This window comes from Corvus hawaiiensis, chromosome Z (assembly GCF_020740725.1).
Source record: "Corvus hawaiiensis isolate bCorHaw1 chromosome Z, bCorHaw1.pri.cur, whole genome shotgun sequence".
Classification (NCBI taxonomy): domain Eukaryota; kingdom Metazoa; phylum Chordata; class Aves; order Passeriformes; family Corvidae; genus Corvus; species Corvus hawaiiensis.
In genome coordinates, this window is record NC_063255.1 from 53,402,744 (window position 1) to 53,423,133 (window position 20,390).

At 38.0% G+C, this 20,390-nt stretch overlaps 1 protein-coding gene across 4 annotated transcripts in view; it reads right to left on the bottom strand.

Annotated features, from left to right (window-relative positions):
- The window catches only part of TRPM3 (transient receptor potential cation channel subfamily M member 3), a 272,291-nt gene that overhangs the window by 98,893 nt on the left and 153,008 nt on the right, over nucleotides 1–20,390 (bottom strand). For all 4 annotated transcript variants that reach the window (XM_048290665.1, XM_048290663.1, XM_048290664.1 and 1 more), the window contains exon 7: nucleotides 4,947–5,121. In XM_048290665.1, coding sequence (XP_048146622.1) covers nucleotides 4,947–5,121 — 175 coding nt within the window. The remainder of the gene's footprint in view (nucleotides 1–4,946; nucleotides 5,122–20,390) is intronic.

A 20,390-nucleotide genomic window follows, 5' to 3' on the forward strand; every position in this document is an offset into this window, starting at 1 on the left:
ATTTTTGACTTGATAGTCTGATTACACAGTGGACTACAGAATTAAAGTTTGCATGCAATTTAGATTTATTACCTTGATTTAGAGTTTAATAGACACAGCTTTGTATAACCTACTTAGATTCTATCCAAAAGAAAAAGCTACTATCTGAATTCAGTTAACGTGGCAATTATTTGGTATTCTCCTCATGGTGCTAACCACTATTCAAACACAGGTTAAAGAGGGGAAAAAAGGATCCAATTTGTACCTGAAGTCTAATGTATTTGGATAAAATATTTTTATGAATATAAATTATACAGGTGTTTTACTTCTGGTATTATTAAAAATATCACTGCATGCCAGACTGATGTTTTCTGAAGCAGGATGAACACAGAGATTTCCACTAGCTAGTTTAACGAATTTCATCATTTGTGCATTCTATTTAGAGCAAGGTGAACAGAAAAAATGAAAAATTTTGTTGGTTGATAATGTTGCAGGACACAATCTGGAATGGGACCCCCACAATAAGAAGACCCTTAGTGAGACAGAATAATACCTTTCACAAAACCAGGTATGAGAGTGTCAGGTAAGAAATTGCTTGTTCTGCCTCTATTGATACTATAACTTGCCTTTTTTACAGGCAGGAGTTCGTGATGAAGAAATAGAATCACAGCATCATAAAATCACAGAACCATAGAATGGTCTGGGTTGGAAGAGATCCTTAAACATCATCTAACTCCAACATCCCTGCCATGGGCAGGGACACATTTAACTGAACCAGGTTACTCACAGCTCCATCCAACATGGCCAGGAACAATTCCAGGGATGGAACACCCCGAACTTCTCTGGGCAGCCTGTGCCAGTGCCTCAAGACACTCACTTTAAAGAATGTCTTCCTTATGCCCAGTCTAAAGCTACCCTCTTTCAGTTTAAAATCATTGCCCCTTGTCCTGTCACTACAGGTCCTTGTAAAAATTCTTTCATAGAAGTCCCCTTTATATATTGAAATAAATTAATTCATTCTCTTGCTGTATTTTTTTTGTGATGACAGCAGAACACAGACAAAGTAGACATACATAGCAAATAAATGAATAAAGCATATTTGAGTAAGGTTACATGAAGTGCATTATCAGTGAGGTCACTGAAAACAGAGAAACAACTTCTCAAAGATTCAATGAGACCTGACACATCCATACCTATCACAGAAGCAGTTCTGGACTAAGCATGAACCTGAATATAAAATGGATTTAAGTATTTGTGGAAAACGATCTTTTTCCCAGTAGGAGTTTTAGGTTGAGTGAGTTCATGATCACACTTATTTCTAAAACATAATAGTACTTGGTCTAGAGCTCAGTATTTACAAATTTATATTTTATTATTTGCTTATTGTATGTGTTAATAGATATACCCCCTCACATTCTAACACACACAAAAATGAGTCCCCAGGGAATCCCAACTGGAAGATTACTGCAGCTACTTGCAGCTGTAACAAAGCATGTAAGCATGAAACAGCTCTTAGTTATGAGAATCTGTGGGATTTTTGCTTCTGCTTTTATGTTTTGTTCCAAAATTATTAAATCTACTCTTCATTTGTTATTTTCTACTCTGGGCATCAGACTGAGTTCTGCTCTGGGAACTTCTGAGAGGACAAAGTACACTATCATTGCCAAACACCTGGAAACACTCCGAGGGTGCTTGTGGTTGTCAGGTAAGGATCAGGTTAGGGCAGCCACAAGGCTGTGGACCAAGAAAGCTCCAGCATTTTCTAATGGAGATACTGCTACCCTTGATCTAGGGTGCTCAATCTAGGCTGCCCTTGATCTGGCCTTACTTGCAACTGATCCCTTATGAGGCAGGGCCAAGACCTTGTTAACTGGTGCCTGGAAAAGGCCTATCCCAGAACCACACCAAGAGTACAGCCAAGCTTGTGCAGCAGATTCTGCAAGAGGATGCAAAGAAGGGGTCCTCACCTTAATTTGTTCCACCAAAAATAGTCTTAGGTATGGTGGTGACACGCTAGAGAGTAATTTTCTCCAGGGCTGGAGGAGCTGCCCTTCTCAGAGCAGAGGCTTTGATGCACATGGAGTTTTCAGTAGTGGATGCAGCTCTTCAAGTCATAGGCTGCAGTGCTCAATTCTTGATGCTAGGAGAGATAGCCTTTTTTCCTGTAGGTCTGTGGTCTTGGAGGAGCTCCACCATCAAGCACAGAATTACGTACTTGGTGAAAACAAGAGTGTTGTTGGAGATAGCCCAATAAGATGAGTGCTATCCTTAGTTTTTCCCAGATTAGAGCAATATTGTGGTAAATTCCACAAAAACTTGAGTGGATGAGTCAGACTTATGTGCACAGGCCCTCATCCTTATAGAGAATTTTAACCACTGTGATACCTACTGGAGGGACAACACAGTAGGGCATAAGCAATCCTGGAGGTTCCTGAAGTGCACTAAGAAGAACTTCCAGATTCAAATAATAGAGCAGCCAATGAGGAGAGATGCTGTGCTGGACCTCATAGCAGCAAAGAGGGGCTCTGTTGGGATGTAAAGGTCAAAGGCAACCTTGGCTGAGTGACCATGAGCTGCTGGAGTTCCAGATTTTGAGAGGAGGAAGAGGGCAAAAAACAAGTCCCAAGATCCTGGCCTTGAGATGAACAGACTTTAGCCTCTTTGCGAATCTGCTTCAAAGGGTCTCACAATACGACCAGAGGGAAGAATGGCGCAAGACAGCTGGTTAATATTCCGGAATCACCTCCTCCAAGTTCAGTTAATGGGGCAGGGAACCTGGTGACATAGGAAATGGAAAAAGATTAAGTACTAAGTGTCTTCTTCAGTCTCAGGCCACAGACACTTGGAGGAAAGTCTGGAGGAAGGAAGTGGAAGATGGTAAGGTCACAAGTTCATGGATCCTGACAGTGCGTACTCACAAGTGCTGCGGGAGCTGACTGATGTCATTGCAAAGTCATAATCTTTGAACAATCAGGACAACTGGAAGAAATGTTTGTGGACTGGAGAAAAGCAATGGTCACTCCTGTCTTACGGAAGAGCAAGAAAGAGGATCCAGGGAACTACAGGCTTGTCAGCTTCTCCTTGAGCCCCTGTGGGGCTGTGATGCACCATTTATTCCAGTCACAAGAAGGAGATGAAGATGATCAGGGGTACCCATGCTTGACAACCTGACCACCTTCTTTGATGAGATGATAGGATTGGTAGATAAGGGGCAAGGAGTGGATATTCCTCCTGTAGACCTCTCTAAGGCCTTTGACACTGTCTCCCGTAAGACCCTCACAGACAAGCTGATGAAGTATGGGCTGGAGGAGGAGACAGTGAGGTGAACTGAAAACTGGGTGAATAGCTGGGCCCAGAGGTTTGTGATCAGTTGAAGGTCAGTAACCTGTGATGTATTTCAGGGTCCTGCTGGCCTCTGGCATATCACAGGCTGGAGAAATGAGCTGGCAGGAACCTCATTAAGTTCAGCAGCGGGAAATGCAAAGTCCTGCACCTCAGGAGGAACAACCCCATGTACCAGTACATGCTAAAGGCATCCCAAGAGGAAAGATGCTTTCAGAAAAGGACCCCCCAGCTTGAACATGAGCCAGGAATGTGCCATTGGAACAACAAAGGCTAATGGTATCCTGGCCTGCATTAGAAGGAGTGCTGCCAGTAGGTCAAAGCAGGTGTTCCTCTCTCCTTAGCACTTTAGACGACATATCTGGAGTCATGTGCCTGATTCTGGGCTCCCCAGTACAAAAGAGGGATGCACATACTGGAGAGTGTCCAGCAAAGGGCCACTAAGATGATGAAGGGGCTGGATCACCTCATACATGAGGAAAGGCCGAGGGAGCTGGGACTGTCCAGCCTGAAGTAGAGAAAGCTCAGACATGACATTGTCTATATGTCTATATATATATGTGTGTGTGTGTGTGTGTGTATGTGTGTATATATATATATATGTATATAAACACAAAAGGGGAGGGTGAAAGGAAGACATGGACTGTTTTCAGTAGTGTCAGGTTAAAATATCAGAGACAATGTGCACAAACTCAAACATGTGAGGTTCCTTCTGAACACCAGGAAATACCAATTTTTTTTTTTTTTAACTGTGTGGATAATTGAGCACTAGCACAGTTCACCCAGAGAGGCTGTGGAGTGTCAAACCTTGGAGACATTCAAAAGCCATCTGGACATGGCCCTGGGCAACAGGCTCTATCTATGTGGCCCTGCCTGAGCAGGGAGGGTTGGACCCGAGGACAGCCAGAGGCCCTGCCCAACCTCAGCAATTTTGTGACTCTATGCTTGTTTATTTATTTAATTTTTTTTTAATCTTTGAGGGCAGGGAGGGGCACAGTAGAAGAACAAAGTATATTAAGGATTTGGTCATTCAGTAATATTCACTTTGGAACCTACAGAGCATGCTTACAGCCTGATTCAACAAAAGCACAGCTGAGTCTTCTGTAATAAAAACTAAACAGTACTTTTGCCTCACCTTGAGTCTGCAAAGAAAGGGACAGAGCAAAATACAGAGCAATGCATAAGCAGTAGTGTGAATACAGACAGGTGTGCAGGAACAGGCTCAATAGGCAGGGCAAATATAAACTAGCTTATGTGAACATGTAGGCTAAATGGAACTTGAAGGCAGCAGTACTCTATGTATCTGTAAGGTGGTGAAAGTAACTCCCCTTGCCCTTGGACTGAATCCTTTGGCCCATAAGTGCAAGATACCATACTTGTACTTGTCAACTGTATGGTACAGTTCCTACACCTGTTTTATTCTGTAGACTTTCTGTAGTGGTTCTTCAAGGCTTGTTTTGTTTTGTTCTGAATACCTTCAATATTTCACCCATATCAATGACGGAAACAGCCATGTGAGGTAGGTGTTGCTTTTGCACAATATTGTTAGTAATTTCCTGTGCTCTACTTTATCACTGAATTGAACCCGTGGATAGGGAAGGAACATACACTATGAAATGACTTACCCTCCTTCTTCCGAGTATTTGTGACCAAAGGCAAGGATGTCAGATGCTCGGCCACTGCCATCGCATATCACAACAGGAACGGGAGGAGTGTCTCGCAAGTACTCCAGAACAATGGAGATGACATTGGGACCTCCTTCCACAATAAGGGCCACCACTGGAACACCTTGGCCAATTCCTGGAGCAAAAGAAAGAAAGAAACAAACCAAACCAAACGAAAACAACACAAAACAAAACAGCCAACCAACCAAATAAACCACACACACACAAAACAAATAAATTAAAAAATGCAACAAAAAAGAAACAAAAAATGCAAAGCCAGCAAGGCAAACAAAACATAACAGAAGACAGAAGAAAAAAAATATCAGACTGAAATAACTGCATTATGACTGTACAATGTTATGTTAGAGAAAATGCATTCCGAGAATCAGATATTTTAAGGACAGATGGGACCAGTGTAGTCATCTCATCAGTTCCACCGCATAAACCAGTATTTTCTAGGATTATCTTCTGTTTTAAATACAATAGTTATGTTTAAATAGATGATGATTTTTTTTCTTTTAAAGATCAAGTCTTGTTTTGAAATCATGAAGAAGTTACTGCATTTCTTCCTAACATGTTCATAATCAAGACTCTATTCTTGCTTGTAGTCTAGGTTTTGTATGATGTCAGTTTCCCTTCTTTGGGTCTTCCAAAAGTTTTGCTTGCTGTTTCAAAATCACCTCTATGGTATTTTTCCTGCTGTATTGGAGGTTGCAGCTAGGTAGCCCTTTAACCTCCTCTTAATAAACTAAACACTTTCTGTTACAAGTTAGTACTAGTTTTTCAGTTCTAGTCAGCCTCACAGTTTCTCTCTGAATTCTCTCCAATTTGCAGCATATTTGTTGATTTGCAGATCCCATACTGGGAACATTGCTCCAAAGAGAGCTGAACTAGTGCTTAACCAAACGAGAGGAATCTTCATTTTAAGCAGTTTCAATGTAATTTCATGGGAACCCTCTGCAAATTTGCAGCACAGACTGCCAGGAGAGTTGTGTGGATTTAGAGAAAGGCAATCTGACACCAGGCTGGTGTTAACACAGCTGAAGAAGTTTTTCTGGTATTCACTTCTTGACCAATTGAGACTGGGGACATTCAAAAGGACTCAAGCAATAGAAGGAGCTGAAAATTTTCTATTAGCATTTTTTTCCTGACTTTTTTTTGTCTTTTAAAATAGCTTTTTCTAAGAAAACCTATATGCATTCTGCACAAAATTCTGACATTTCATGGGAAAATGAAAATAAAAAGATTGTCCTACGCTGTTAACAGCTGGGTTGGAAAAAGTTGCAGAAAGCCAACAGTAACAACTGTTACTATGTCTGCTCAAGTTTTCATTTGGAGAGAGTTCAATTCCCAGAAGCAAAGGTAAGCCTGTGAGGCTGGAACATTAAATCTGGTTAGACCCCCTAGAAATATTAATAGATCAAATGATTTTCAATAATTTTAAGGACTTGAATTACTGACAAAAATGAGATGAACTATTCTTTAAGAAAGAAAGAAAGAAAGAAAGAAAGAAACCTAGTTCATATATTTAAGAGGAAAATACTCTTAACACTTCCTGAACCATTTTGTAAGCAAACATCATGTTTCCTGAAGTAATTCTCAGCATACCTTGTTATGCCTCTATCTACTGTTAGTTTTTGGCTTTTCTGTCATATACCTTAAGTAAAATGTGTGGTGTTTATTTATTTTAAGAAAACTACAGGCAGAATTATAAGATGTAGGCTAGTGAAAGAGCATAAGGAGGGTGGAATATAAGAAGGTGATCAACAGAACGATTTGTACAGAGCTCAAGGGTTAATTTTTTCTAATAACATTAAGGACTTCCCTCAATTGCTGCTCTACTCAATCTTGACACCTGCTAATAAAATAATATTAAGAAGTATTCTTAGTCATGTCTGGATGGGTATGGATGACATTGAGGATTAATAGAAAATGAGGAAGTTCACAATCTGAGATGGAAAGTCATTTACTTGGTGTTTAATAAATCCTTCTGTAAACTGGGAACTCATTAGGAGGAAATACTAGAAAAGCTGATGACAAGAGAACTGTCTTTGGTATAGCAAGACCACTAGGAAAAGTTACGATCCTGGAATACACACAGCAAAATATTTTCAGTAGGAAACAGGGGCAATTCAGTGCCATTATGCAAGCCACTCAGGAAATTCCATGCAAAATGCTATCTGTACCTATGCTCAGCCTTGTTCAGAAAGAACAAACTGGAATGAATGGAGGAAAAAGCCAAAAGGAGTGTATGGGGAATAAAACCTTCACCTTATGAGACAAGATTCAGTGAGTTTGGGTCATCTTCCTTAGAAAATTAGAGGGGCAAAGACACCATGACTGAATACTGCCATGACATACAGCCATTAGAAGTTAACAGTTTTAGATGGATCTCAGAAGATTCCTGGTTATCAGAGGAGTGAAGTCTTTACAGCCCTCTTGTAAGACTAAAAGAGAAAGCTTTTTGTATTGAAATGATGCTCTGATGCTCACTAATCATAAAAGCTGCAGTTGCCTTATGTATCTCAAAGTGTTCCTGAAGCAGGTTCTGTCCTTCTGTTGGAAGTCTGTTCATTTCCTGTGTCTTCTACTTGATATGGATCAGCTAAATAATTCTAATAATATAAGTGATTATGGTTAGTCTAAGCAGCTGAACTATTTTTGCCTTTTTGGGCCATTTGAAAACATATCTACAATTCCTCTTGCAACCTTTGATTTTCCTTTCAAAATTTTTTTAAACTTTTTATCAATTTTTTTTTTTTTTAAAATTTAAGCTGTTACAGTCACAAGAGTTGCCTGGAATACAAAAGTTCTCTGCAAGTGTTCCAGTTGTGTTTCACTGTGGTTGATCAGGTGGCAGTTTTTCTGTTCTTTAGAAACATATTCAGCATGAAAACAATCCTTTAATTCAAGGCTAGTAAAATAAAAGGACTTTTCTCCAATTCAGACTTCAATGAAACTTTGTAGCTTTAAGTTAAAAAAACCTCCAAACTCATGCTAACCTTGGTTTATCATACACATTATGTTCCCAATCGAAGTTCAAATCTTTTATCATTCTTGTACATTTCTCTGTGAAATAGAAAAGGTTTAAAAACAAACTTGATATCTATATCTCATTTTCCTTTGGGAAATTCTCTCTGAGTTTCAGCAAATAGATGATTTTTTATTTTAATCTTCATTGTTCACTGTAAATAATTTTGGTTTTGAAAAAACTATTGTTTCTTTAGTTTGGAGGGCAAATTATTCCAATTAATTTCTGAAATTAGAAATAATATTTAAAATGAGTTAATAATACTTTACTGATATTTCTTCAAAGTATAACCATTTCTGTCTTTCAGGAAAGTTCTCCAGACTATAGCTGTCTGAATCCTAATGTTATGAACTTCCACAGATTTATGATAATTAATTTCTGAGCAGTGATGGTATCCACAGCACGAAAGAAAGTCAATAGACACAGTGAAAAAACAAAAAATTATGCCTGCTTGAGTACCTCAGAATTTCAAAATATGGGTTAGTGGGAATTACCACATCCTCAGCTTTCTGTGATGCTCCCAATCATATTTAAATTAGTTATGACATTATATTCATTTTGGAAAAAATACTTAGCTACTTATACCAAGAATGTCTGCAGCTCAATAACTCTCAGCCAAAATGCAAAGTAGATCTGAATTAAACTTTTAGATGTCTTGATACTAAAAATTCCTGGATGCTTCCCTGCTGCTACATATTAGGAATTTAGAAATGAATGTAGAGGGTCTGCAGGAAAATTTCAGTGCATCTGAAGACACTGACTGACTATACGAACACTACATTTACAACTATGTTGAATATAGGAAATTGAGAACTGACTGTGCTTTGCCTTAATGTAACAGTGGGACAATTTGGAGAATGTTGGGATATGATGCCAGCAAGACAGAACCTCTGACTTTGAAAAAAAGCTGATGGACCTCTCTTTAACTGCTAATCAAATGCGTTTCCTACTAAATCTCCTCAGAAATAAAATCATCAGAAATGATCTGTAAGAGTTCTATTTCAGCTTGTGCATGCACAGTAGATGATAGTCTGCAAAGAAGGGGCTGGCAGTGCCTGATAGATCCACAGGGAGCCTTTGGTTTCAGACACTTCATTTGGAAAGATAATGTCAGGCTGTGAGGTGAGGTCCTAAATGTGAAGGTAATACATTCCTTACAATGTCAAGGACATCATCACAAAAAGAGCTTCTTGCTCGAGTTGAGATTGTCAGAAAGGAGGCAGCACCAAAACAAAACCTTGCTGATATAAAACTGGACTACAGTACCGGACCTGCTGTCTCCTAGCACACATCTGGAAGGTGGGAACTTTATGCCAAGCACTAAAATGGACACTCCAATAAATCAACAAGGAGGAAGTTTTTCCTTCATGTGTTTTTGTGGAATTTACCACAAAATTGCCCTAATCTGGGCAAAACTAAGGATAGGACTCATCTTTTTTGGCTATCTTCAACAACACAGTTGTTTTCACTAAGTAAGTACTGTAAAAGTATGCAACCTTAAAAATTGTGTGTTTCATATTTTATTAACTGGAAAGAGAGTAGCATTAATGCACTCCACTGAAATACTGCCCAATATAAGACTGCAGGGAAACTTTTTTGGTACAGGGCAATGCAGTGTTATCAGGAAAGACTCTCTGTCACTTGGTGATGTCTCCCAAACATAGAAGAAAGTACAATTCATTTTCACATATATGGGTATATTTTTCTGTTTCCTAGAAGGCATTAAATGACATGTTACTCTGCTTTTTTTTTAATACCCTTTGTAGGGAAACCTTTTAAGTTCAGATGAATTATTTTTAAATGTCTGAAAAATTATGGACATCTGAGAGTTACATGGAGGATTTATTTTTAAATTTATTTAATTCACTGTTTTTTCAGCATTTCTAGATGAGCTTTGGTTTCAAAAAATCTTTCCTCCTTTTCCTTTTGGAAGATGGAGAAAAGTCTTGTTAGCAGTATATCTGTGGACTTGAAAATGGCTGTGAATAACTATTGTGTTATAATTGTGATATTTAGCTAACTGTACTTATATTTCAAGATGATAAATATCTGATTGCAAAATCAATGGTCTTCCAACTTAAGAATGGTCTCTGCATTTTTATTCTGTGTTATTAAAAATAGTTTGTTAAGTAGAAAGGGGATGTTTTTTCCCTCAGATTTTCAAAAGAAATATTTAGTTTGTATTTAATAGCAGGTATCTCTGAAACATCTCATACTAACTGGCATATTACTATTTAATAAGCTCTTCAATTCACATACTGAATTCTTAATATTCAAAACTAAAGGTAGCCTCTCATGACTGCATTAATAGAATACAGAAAAAAAGTTATTATTTTCAGTCAATATAATGATTCATGCAAAAAAAAGAAGGAGTACCAAAGACCTGAGGCTCATCAGTATTCCTAAGAACTTGTATTTTGAGTATTTCAGTAAGTACGGATTTTTGCAGGGTAGATTAGACTGCTTAGTGTTTCACAGTGTCAGGAATTGTGGATACTGCTGGTGAAATTAGACAGCAATATTGTCTAAAAGATTTATGTGGTCAACTTAAAGCTTCATTACTGTGTTATTGCCTTTGTGGTCAGCAGCTGAGCCAGTGAGACTTTCCAACAATTCTGATTCCAGGAAGGTATGTACACATCAGAACATTTTTCTCAATGTGCAGCAAATAGCACTTGTAGGCCTTCATGCTGTTATAAAAAAAAAATAACATAATTTCCCCCTTGACACAGCAGTAATGCATAAATACGTGAATTAAAATAATAAAGTAGAAGAAATGAGTAAATTTGGAAATGGAAGGAAGGAAAGCTGCATAATGTCTGTGTTGTGTGAAAAGGCACTAAAAAATATCTACCATGCTTTGCAGAAGCTCTACTTAGTTTTCCCTGTTCTTGGAAAAACATGAATATTTTATATTGTGTGAGTATATTTATAAATAATGTATAACTGCCTTATAAATTATTACTAATTCTTTTAGTGAAGAGCTAAGTATGAGTTACCCATGTTCTTATAGACCAACAAGTGAATAAAATACCTCATTTACTACAAAATGCATTTACTACTCATGTTTTTAAGCATGCTTATAAGAGTAACTGGGATATATCGCTATGTTGTATACTATCTGTAAGTTCAGCCCTGAGTTCAGTCAAATAAAACAGAGGCTCTAGTTGACTACCCCTGACAGAAATGTCTCTAATTTCAGTATCTTAACACTGGGTGGTGGTAGGCACATCTGAGCTGATTTCCTGCAGGCCACCTTTGCTCCTTCATCGGGGTCAGATATGTTAGTGTGAGTTGCCCTATATTAATTTCCTTTTTCTACCTGGAAATTTTGACTGGAGAGTTTCATAATTATTTGGATTTGTTTGGGATGCTGGGGCCTCTGTCTGTCTTGCTGGAGGAGTTGCTGCACAGAGCTAGCACAGGAGTGGCGTACAGCTGGGAGCCTGTGTCACACCTCATGCACAACGTGCAGCTGTACAGCAAGATCTCCAGAAGCTGGAGGCAATGGAAGAACGTTGGGCTTAAGGTACACATAAGACAGAATCACTGTGTACATACTGAGACAGCCCAAACTGTCCCAGAGAAGGGGCAGAATAAGCTTGCACAAACCTTCACAGGATGCACGTGCAGACAACCTGACAGCTCAATGTCTTTTCCTAACAAGGCACACACTGATCACCTGTGCAATGTAGAAACAGGATTCTCAGCCTTCCTAGAAAACCTGAGCCTACCCTAGGCAAGTGCAGGGACGTAAGAGGCATCACTGAGCTGGAAGGGCTCGTCAGGTCTTCAGGAAAGCAGGTATATTGCATGAGCAAGGAGCCTCCAAAGTTTTGCACAGGCCTACGGTCCACAGATTGCTAAATCTTCCTGCACCCAGATGTACTGTGGATAGTGGGGCACAAAAATTAGCGGTTTTTTTCACTGGTCATCATATCCTGGATTTGCACGTGCCTATCTCAGATAATGAGACAATGGACTCTTAGCAGTAGAAAATTCCTATGACAGGCTTTAGATTTGTTTCAGACCTTCACCTTGTGTGCACCCTGCAAAAGATCTACCACTTGTGGGCAAGAACTGCCTTTCTAACTGCAAAATTCTCTTAGGGTAATGGCTTCTGTTAGCAGTAAACTCAATGGTCTCTTACTTACTGACAAATAAACAAGTCCAAATATATGAATCAACAGGTATATCCATGTTAGAGTTCCTACAAGTGTTTGCCAGTGCACGGCACATGGACAGGCACATAGGCCATTTTGCACAAATGCTCCATAGTGTAAAAAACCCTTAATTGCATTGAACAGATGACATGTTCCCAGATACAGGCTATTAATTCAACAGATGAGGTTATACTTTAGGAATTTTTAATGCAAGCATTGTTTATCTGAGGTATTTAGTAGAAAATCTCATTTAATTGTCAGTGGACGATTGATGAAAGTGTTGTGAAGTTCAATAAAAATATTGATGCAGTTACAAGAACTTTGACAGCTTTAAACTGCAATTTGATCAAATATGATCTTAGTTTTAACCTAAATACATATGATGAACTATGGTTTTTGAGGGGATATTGACTAATAAGCCTTATTCATTCGTATTTGAAACATGGCAAAATACCATTCCCTTACGATTTTTTGAGAGGGTTAAGGCGTCTTGAAACTCCAATAATAATTTGGGGGTTCTGGTAAGTTAATGAAAAATTAAGTCCTTAGCTCAAGAAGTCATTTTAGAAGTCCAGTTTCTAGGCTATTGCTGTGCTTCATGGGACAAGCAGAGTACGCAGCAGTGTGATGTATTAACAACGGCTGAAAGAAACACACCACACAAAATCTGTGGCTTTCAGAAACATTTCAGTCCAAGTGTTTACATAGTGCTTGGATATCCTACTGCAAGCTACCTACACAGAATGGATAAACAATTAAACATGACCTGGAATTTTAATATGCAGAAGTCCTAGTGTAAGCCTAAAAGATTGAGGAAAATAATTTTTAATTTCTCAAATAATATTTGCCTTACAGTAATACAGAGTCAACAAATACTGCTCTTTAGTTGTTAATACAGCATGTCTAACCACATGGTAAGTGATGTTTAAAGAGATTTAAAATGGTATTGGATTTACAACAGTCGTTAAAAGGTTTGACCACACAAATATGTCTGCTTCACCTCTGGATATCTTTGTGGTACTCCATCTGGACCCAACTGGCTCAGAAAGGCTAAGTGTAACAGAGAACATCCTAAAATAATCCAGATCCTTCCTATTAGGTTACACTGAAATAACATTACAACTTGGGTTTTTTTCTAGGCAGTTGTTTTCAGCCTTCCAGCCTTTTTTGGAAACACCTCCTGATGTGTATGAAACCTTTTTGGCTAAAATATCAATAGCAAATAGCAAAGAGGTAAGATCACCTGCACATACAATATATCTGCATGCTCCAGCTCTGCAAATCACACCTGCAATATATTTACCACTAGAGCAATTACATTATTAACTATTAAGTGAAAATAACTGGAAAGGAAATGTGTCTTGCCTTCACTGGATGATGGAAAAGAATGCTGAGTCTTATTACCCAGAAGTACAGGAACATCTCCCAGATGTCACAACTAGTTCAAGCTTAATTTCACATAGCTGCACTTTTTACAGTCAGCTCTCCCTTTTCTTTGCCCACTGTCTCCAGCATCTTTGCTAGAGCAGAACCTCTTATTCCAGACATGGCAAAGATAAGGTGGGTATTTCTTTTAATCCTTCAAGAACTGTTCAGTAACAAAAACAGAGAAACTTACCGATTAAAAAACAAAACAAAACAAAGTAGAAAAAAACCCGCATTCTACTCTTTTCTGAATACCTTTAATAGTTTTTATATCCAGAAATTAAGGGGAGCTTTCATTTGTTTGGTGAATTGTTGCACGCCCTGTGTCTAGAGAAATCAAACTGATCTGATAAACCAATACAAAAAAGTCTAAGAAAGTTTGCTGTGTTTCTGAAATTCACAGAACTATTGGATTATGTGTGGTGGAATGACACACAACCACTACTAATAAATGTGGAAATTTATTTAAAATAATAAAGGAATAGCTTTTTATTTTAATTCTTTATTAGAAAGAATTCCTAATAAAGGAAAGCGCGCAACAATTTGACTTATTTTTTCCTTTCTATTTATTTTTTGACTTTTCTACTACAGGGTTGTTGAATATCATTTCCTATAATTTCCTTTTTATTTTCCTGCTTCCCAAATTTAAAATCAGTAGTATGAATTTTATTTTGTTCATCTTTGATTTTTTCCTCTGTAGTTTGCATTCGTTCTTCTTGTTCCTTAGTTAGTCTCACTTCCATTCTGCATTCTTATAATTTCCCTTTGGTAGCTCAATCACATTTTCACTTCCTCTCTGTCTCCTTCTCTTTAATCCATAATCTTCCTTCATCTCCTCTATTTTTAGTTTTCCTCTTTGCTAAGAGTATGATCGTATTACATTTGTCCCAGTCTGTTCTCCTCTCACTTCTGCCCTACCTTACTACTTTCACTCTCATTTTCATTTGTTCAGTGCTCCTTCCTCACCTCTCTAAATCCACCTGTTGATGAATCTGCCATTGTACCAGACCTGTCATTGACAGACAAATTTGTGTACCTGACACCTGAAACCATATCTTCATTTAATACTGGACTGATCCAAAAAAATTCTCAAAGGGAAATCAAGGATGGTAACAAGAAAAGATTTGTGGTACCTTCTTTTGATTTTCGTACTTATCTTTGCAAAAGGACAAAGTTCAGAGAGTTCTCAGAAGAAACATGACATGGGAGCAGTCTATGTAAGACTGAACTCTGGGATTTGTGAGCCTCACAAACATCCAAGTAACCACCCACTTGGTTACTTTCTATATAATGGCAACACACAGTTCAAAGCTGGCACTTCAAGTTCAAAGACACACACACACACACACACACAAACACAGAGAGAGAACCTTTGTAGATTTCAGTCAAAACCTGCCATATCTGTCCTTGCAGTCAACTGCTTACTAGGGCAGTACCAGAGGACCTAACTGGTTTCACCCTTCTTGGAGCTTATCGCCCACAGGCAATGGCCTAAGACACGCAGGAGCAACTACAGCTTCAGAAATTCTCACATTCTGTCTGATCTTCCCTGGAGCTTTCTCTGGCTCCCTTTGAATGTGAGCACAGCCACATATTGTACACGGTACTTTAGAAAGTTATCAATCACACTGTAACATAATCAAATTCTATACTACCTCATATTACATATTGAAGTGTTTTACCTTGTTGTATTTTGCTTATTTTTCAACATATTTGACACTATATAATCTCAGAAAATTACCCCTTATTCTCACCTGTTTTAGAAAACTACAGCAGGTGAGATACAGAACAGCAAAAATTTGGTTAAAATGGATTCATCCTAAAATAATATTTCTAAGTTTTGCAGCTTTAAGAATTCAATAAATCTAAAATGTCCAAAAATTAGGGAGCTGAAATGAGCTGTACTCTTTCTCTTCTGTATAAATCATATACTTATTTGTGAAAAAACATATGTTTGAAAAAAAATCATCTGTTTAAAGTCAAGTCCGTGAACAGAATTTACAGATCCACTTGCATGGGTGTATTGTGTGCTTCAAGAATGGTATTTAACCTAGTGCTTTCCCAGCCCTTTATGAGATATGTTTGTCTCCAATGCCTGATCAACAAACATCATGATGCTTTTGATGAAATAACCCCAAGTTTCCAATCTCTAGCAAAATCTGAAACGAGTCAAACTTCAGAGAGTTCTAGGTTTTACTGAAATTTCGCAGGAGTCAAATTTTCAGTCTTGCAGCAGACTTCCTCCCCTAGAAAGTAGTCTGTACCTAGATCTTCCCAGCTATGTAGTTATGAAAATGCATCTAGGACTGCACAGAACATGAAGAAAAAATCTGAATCAAATGAGAATTCCAATGCATTTGATGATGATGTAATGGTCAGAGAAGATGCCAGTGATGACAGTTGAACGTCCCTTTGCCTTCTCAGCCCCCTTCATATATTCTCAGGCATAGGATGACAAAGGGAAGTCCACGGGTCACATGAACAGGTATTGTTGACATATTATCCTGTCTAAACTGCCTTCTTTATCTAATCAAATCACCCAACTTTATCCATCAATTCCTTACTCAGAGGCAACTTTTTCTCACAGGCCTACTAAAACTCAGCTACATTAACCGGCTCCATGAAGAAGAAAGACTAAATACAAGGACGCAGGTCCCAATGCCTAGGGTCTGTCTGTTTCTCAAATAGCATGTAGTGGAGGTAGAGCAAACCTTCAGCACCAAACGGCATGTTTAAAATTAGAATAATTGCAGCATGACAATGAATGGAGTAAAACTCCTCATTAAGTGCTATGTGGTCTGGATCTACATAACCTAAGGACTTGGTGTGGTCAACTTTCTAATAAATACCAATATGCTTCAGTGTGTACGAACTGACCTAGCAGTGTAAAGTGGTTCTTGTAAGCTTCAAAAAGGCTAAAGAATGTATTGATTAAAACATTTATAAAACATTAAAAAGTTAAAAAAATACATAAAATAAAGCAAACTACTTCAAAATTTCTGACCTTTTGAAGGGGTCTATTTCCAATTACACATACACTGCCTTTACATCCTCTGGCTCAACATTCTGGTTTCAAATATGTTTTCGGTTACACATCCACATTTTTACATTATTTCTGGCTCTCTTAGAAATGGAATTGTTAAAAATACAGAAAAAGGGCTTTCTTTTTTCTTTACTTTTTTTTCTTTTCCTGCATAACTGTTTCTGAAGAAGAAGGTAGTGGATAATTTTATGAAAAGAGTTTTCAATAGAAGAAAAAAGTCTTTCTTCCTCATCAGCACAGGCTAGACTCCTGCAGGCTAGGTGACATTATATATGCTTGTTATCGTCATTCCTCATGCTAGTGTAGTCCTTTTGCCTCATTTCATTCTTTTCACCTGCCTCTTTCCTTCTCTGAGGTTATGTCTCATACTATAAAATGTCAGAAATCTAACAAGTAAGGGAGAATCCTTTACATCATTAGAGGAAATATTAGATCTTTTTACATTTTAATCTATGATGGGAGCTGTTAACTCCAATTCGAACATCACTGCCTCACTGACTGGACTCCATCCATTTCCAAAGCAAATGTCAAGAACGCAAAATCTCTGTCAGATAGTTACAGAGAACAGAAAAGTCTGGTGGTATTCTGACCAAGATTTTAATATTTTGATGGATGAAGCCTTCAATATAAGTAAAATACCTGGATTTAAAAATAAAATGTCATTAGCATGTGGTCAGTATGTTTCCAAGGCCATTTGTCAGGTATGCAAATATCACACGAAGCTTATTTATTTTGCTCTTCGAGCCACGACATTATTGTTTCCTGACAGATTCCTTCCTAACACATGCTAAACACAAATTTAATTACTGGCACATATGTGGAGTAAGTCATGAAATGTACATGAAAGACAGAAAATGACTGTATGTTTCCCCAAATGGTTATGCATACACAAGAACATGCTGTAGTGCATGCTGTGCTATGCTATGTGTCATGTCCAGATTCTGATATTGCTGACAAAATTATACATGCTCTTTTAAAGAAAAACTGACAATATTCTAATTAATTTACAACACCTTTCATTCAAATTAAAAACTTTCACATAGGCTATGTTCAATGATCATTATATCTATAAATAATTTGTGTCCTTGTCTTGCGCCTCTGCTCCAGTAAGAGTATTCATATGAAGGAAAGTAAGCATCTGTGATGGAAGTGCTTGGCAACCATGCTGTAAGCTCTTTAAGGACTTGAGAATATTTCAGTCAGCAGTAACAATTCAGTTAATAGCAACAACTATATCATGTGAAAGGAAGGCCTTAGTGCAAACAGAAGGAATGAACTCCATATAATAAAAATGCAAATATGAGTGCGGAGTAAAAAGGGAGAAGCTTTAGGAAGGATTTTTGAAGATTCTGCAAGTCCTGGTAAAGGCCCTTTTTATGTAATATGAAGTAATTCTAGACCACACTTGTTAATGAGAAAGCATTGTTCCATCTAATCACAAAATGAGTGAAACCCACAGCATGTCAACCTATTGGAGTGACTTTGTCTGAAAATGATTAACAGTCCTCAGATCAAATGTATTAGCTGAGTTGCTACACTGGCAATTACTCTAATCTAACCACCCGTGGAATAGTAGGAATGAATATTTTATGTCTTGTAACTTCCAACGCACATTTTGTAGACAGATTTCTTTTATATTTCTGGTTCAAGGCGTGACTGATGTGCCTACTGCATGACTCAGCAATATTCTTCAGAAATGGTAATGATGTACATCTTAGCAAATGACCAGGCCATTCTACAACACCTTGGAAAAATAGTTTGTTAGTGCCTAGGAATGTTACAATTGGAGAATTTGCAATAGGTCATCTCTAGTAATTAGATGCTTCATTTATATGCTTTCTCTGTTCATAGATTACATCATCTGTTTGGCTAAATGAAGCTACAGACAAACATACTCAGCACTGAAAATACTCCTCTTTGAGAAGAGACTCAGATTTGGGACCCTGAGAGATCAGTCTATATGTAACCTGTCATTCTACAAACAGCTGTGAACTGTCTTGTGCTCAAGGCAATGAGACAGAGTTTAGTCTTTTGAACACTTCCAGAAGCAGTGAATCAGAAATCAGTAAACTGGCTGTGGTGGATTACATCAGCCTCACACACTGTAGAGCCCCTCCTGCCACAAAACGGTGTAAGCAGAGCATCAGAGATGGAAAGACAACTGCCCTCCACTTCCTGCATCTCTAAAAAATCACCCCACTTGAGCTGGGAAATTTTATTATGTTAAAAGTCTCTATATCCTTGTCCTGAGAATCTTCTGCTCATTAATGCAGTATTTCTGGAATAGGATGGACTCCATATTTCAATGTAAAAACTTTCACATGCACTATTGAATTAACTGTGTAATGCTATACAAATAAACTATATGGCAGAAATAGTTACTAAGATATCTTTCCTTCCTTCCAGTGTATATCTTCAAGTGATCTCTGTGCCCTGAAAATTCTGCAAGAAGTCCAGGACCCAAATGTTTGTGTGGATTGGAAAGCAGAAACATTTCTGATCAGATTACTTTGACTATTTCCTTTTGATCTTGAAACACTTTCAGAAGAGCTCTTCTTACTTTCAGAATTTTATACTACAAAATGATGGACTTTGAAACTCCGGGTCTTTGAGACAACTTGCGGCTCACTTCAAGAGATGGTTGCTGGGCTGTGTTAAAATAGTCTTTGTGAAAGTAAGAAAAACCTGTGCTGAGCATTAAAGCATCAAACTGACCTCTAGGTAATTGCACAACTGAGTGACTCCATGCTGAACCTGCAGGCTCAGGGCCACAGATGACACCCTCTGCTCGTCTGAAAAGCATTTTTTAATTCCTGGGTATTTGCTGAGGACAAAATAAGAGCAATGAAAGCGGTAAAACCTGAAAAGGTAGTGGAAAATGAATACTCAATAAAATCTTCTTCCTAGTGTTCATAAGGCACATAATTGGAGATTATTCTTATTCTTATAATTCTTCTTATTATTATTCCTGTTCTTATTCTTATTTAATAGTACACTTATTCTGGAAATTAGATACTGCTGAATGACTGATAATGATCCCATATTAGGAACAAAAACAGCTGAGACTTTCAGAATTATCTGACATATTTGATGCCCCAATTTAGTCTTAAATTTTATAAAAGGGACTGTCACTGTCCTAGTCTATTTGAAGGGAAAGCTATTTTCTGTGTCTTCAATATGTGAGAACAAGTTTAAAGCTTCCCTTTGTGAACAGCATGTGACCCCAAATATCCAGGAGAGCTATCACTGCACTGGAGAAAGACATAGTTAAAGCAAAGGAAAATAAGTAAGAAGAAATGACAAGCCTAGCATGTAAAACTCAGGCAGGCTTAAAAATAAGAATAAAATCTACTTTCAGCACTATTGGCCAGGGACAGGCTGTGAAATAGAAAGTTACCAATTGTTTACTAGTTCCTAAATCTGTTCTGTTTGCTAGAGCAGACTCTTTTTTTAGTGATTAACTAAAAATTGCACCCTTTCCTGACTCTTCAGCAAAGAAAATTGTGACTCTGTCAGTGTTTTCCCTCATTCCACATGCTTACAACTGGAATATAGTAAGTAATGACATACATGCATGGCTGCACAGACTCCCATTTGGATAAAAATCCCTTGGCAGCAATGCCCTGTCATGCACAGGATGGAGGATCTACATTGCTCTGCTATAAATAAGGGTAAAGGAAAGCATCGGAAAGTGGCCATCTGTTTAGCTGACCCAGCAAGGCAGGCGGTCTTTCTCACCCATA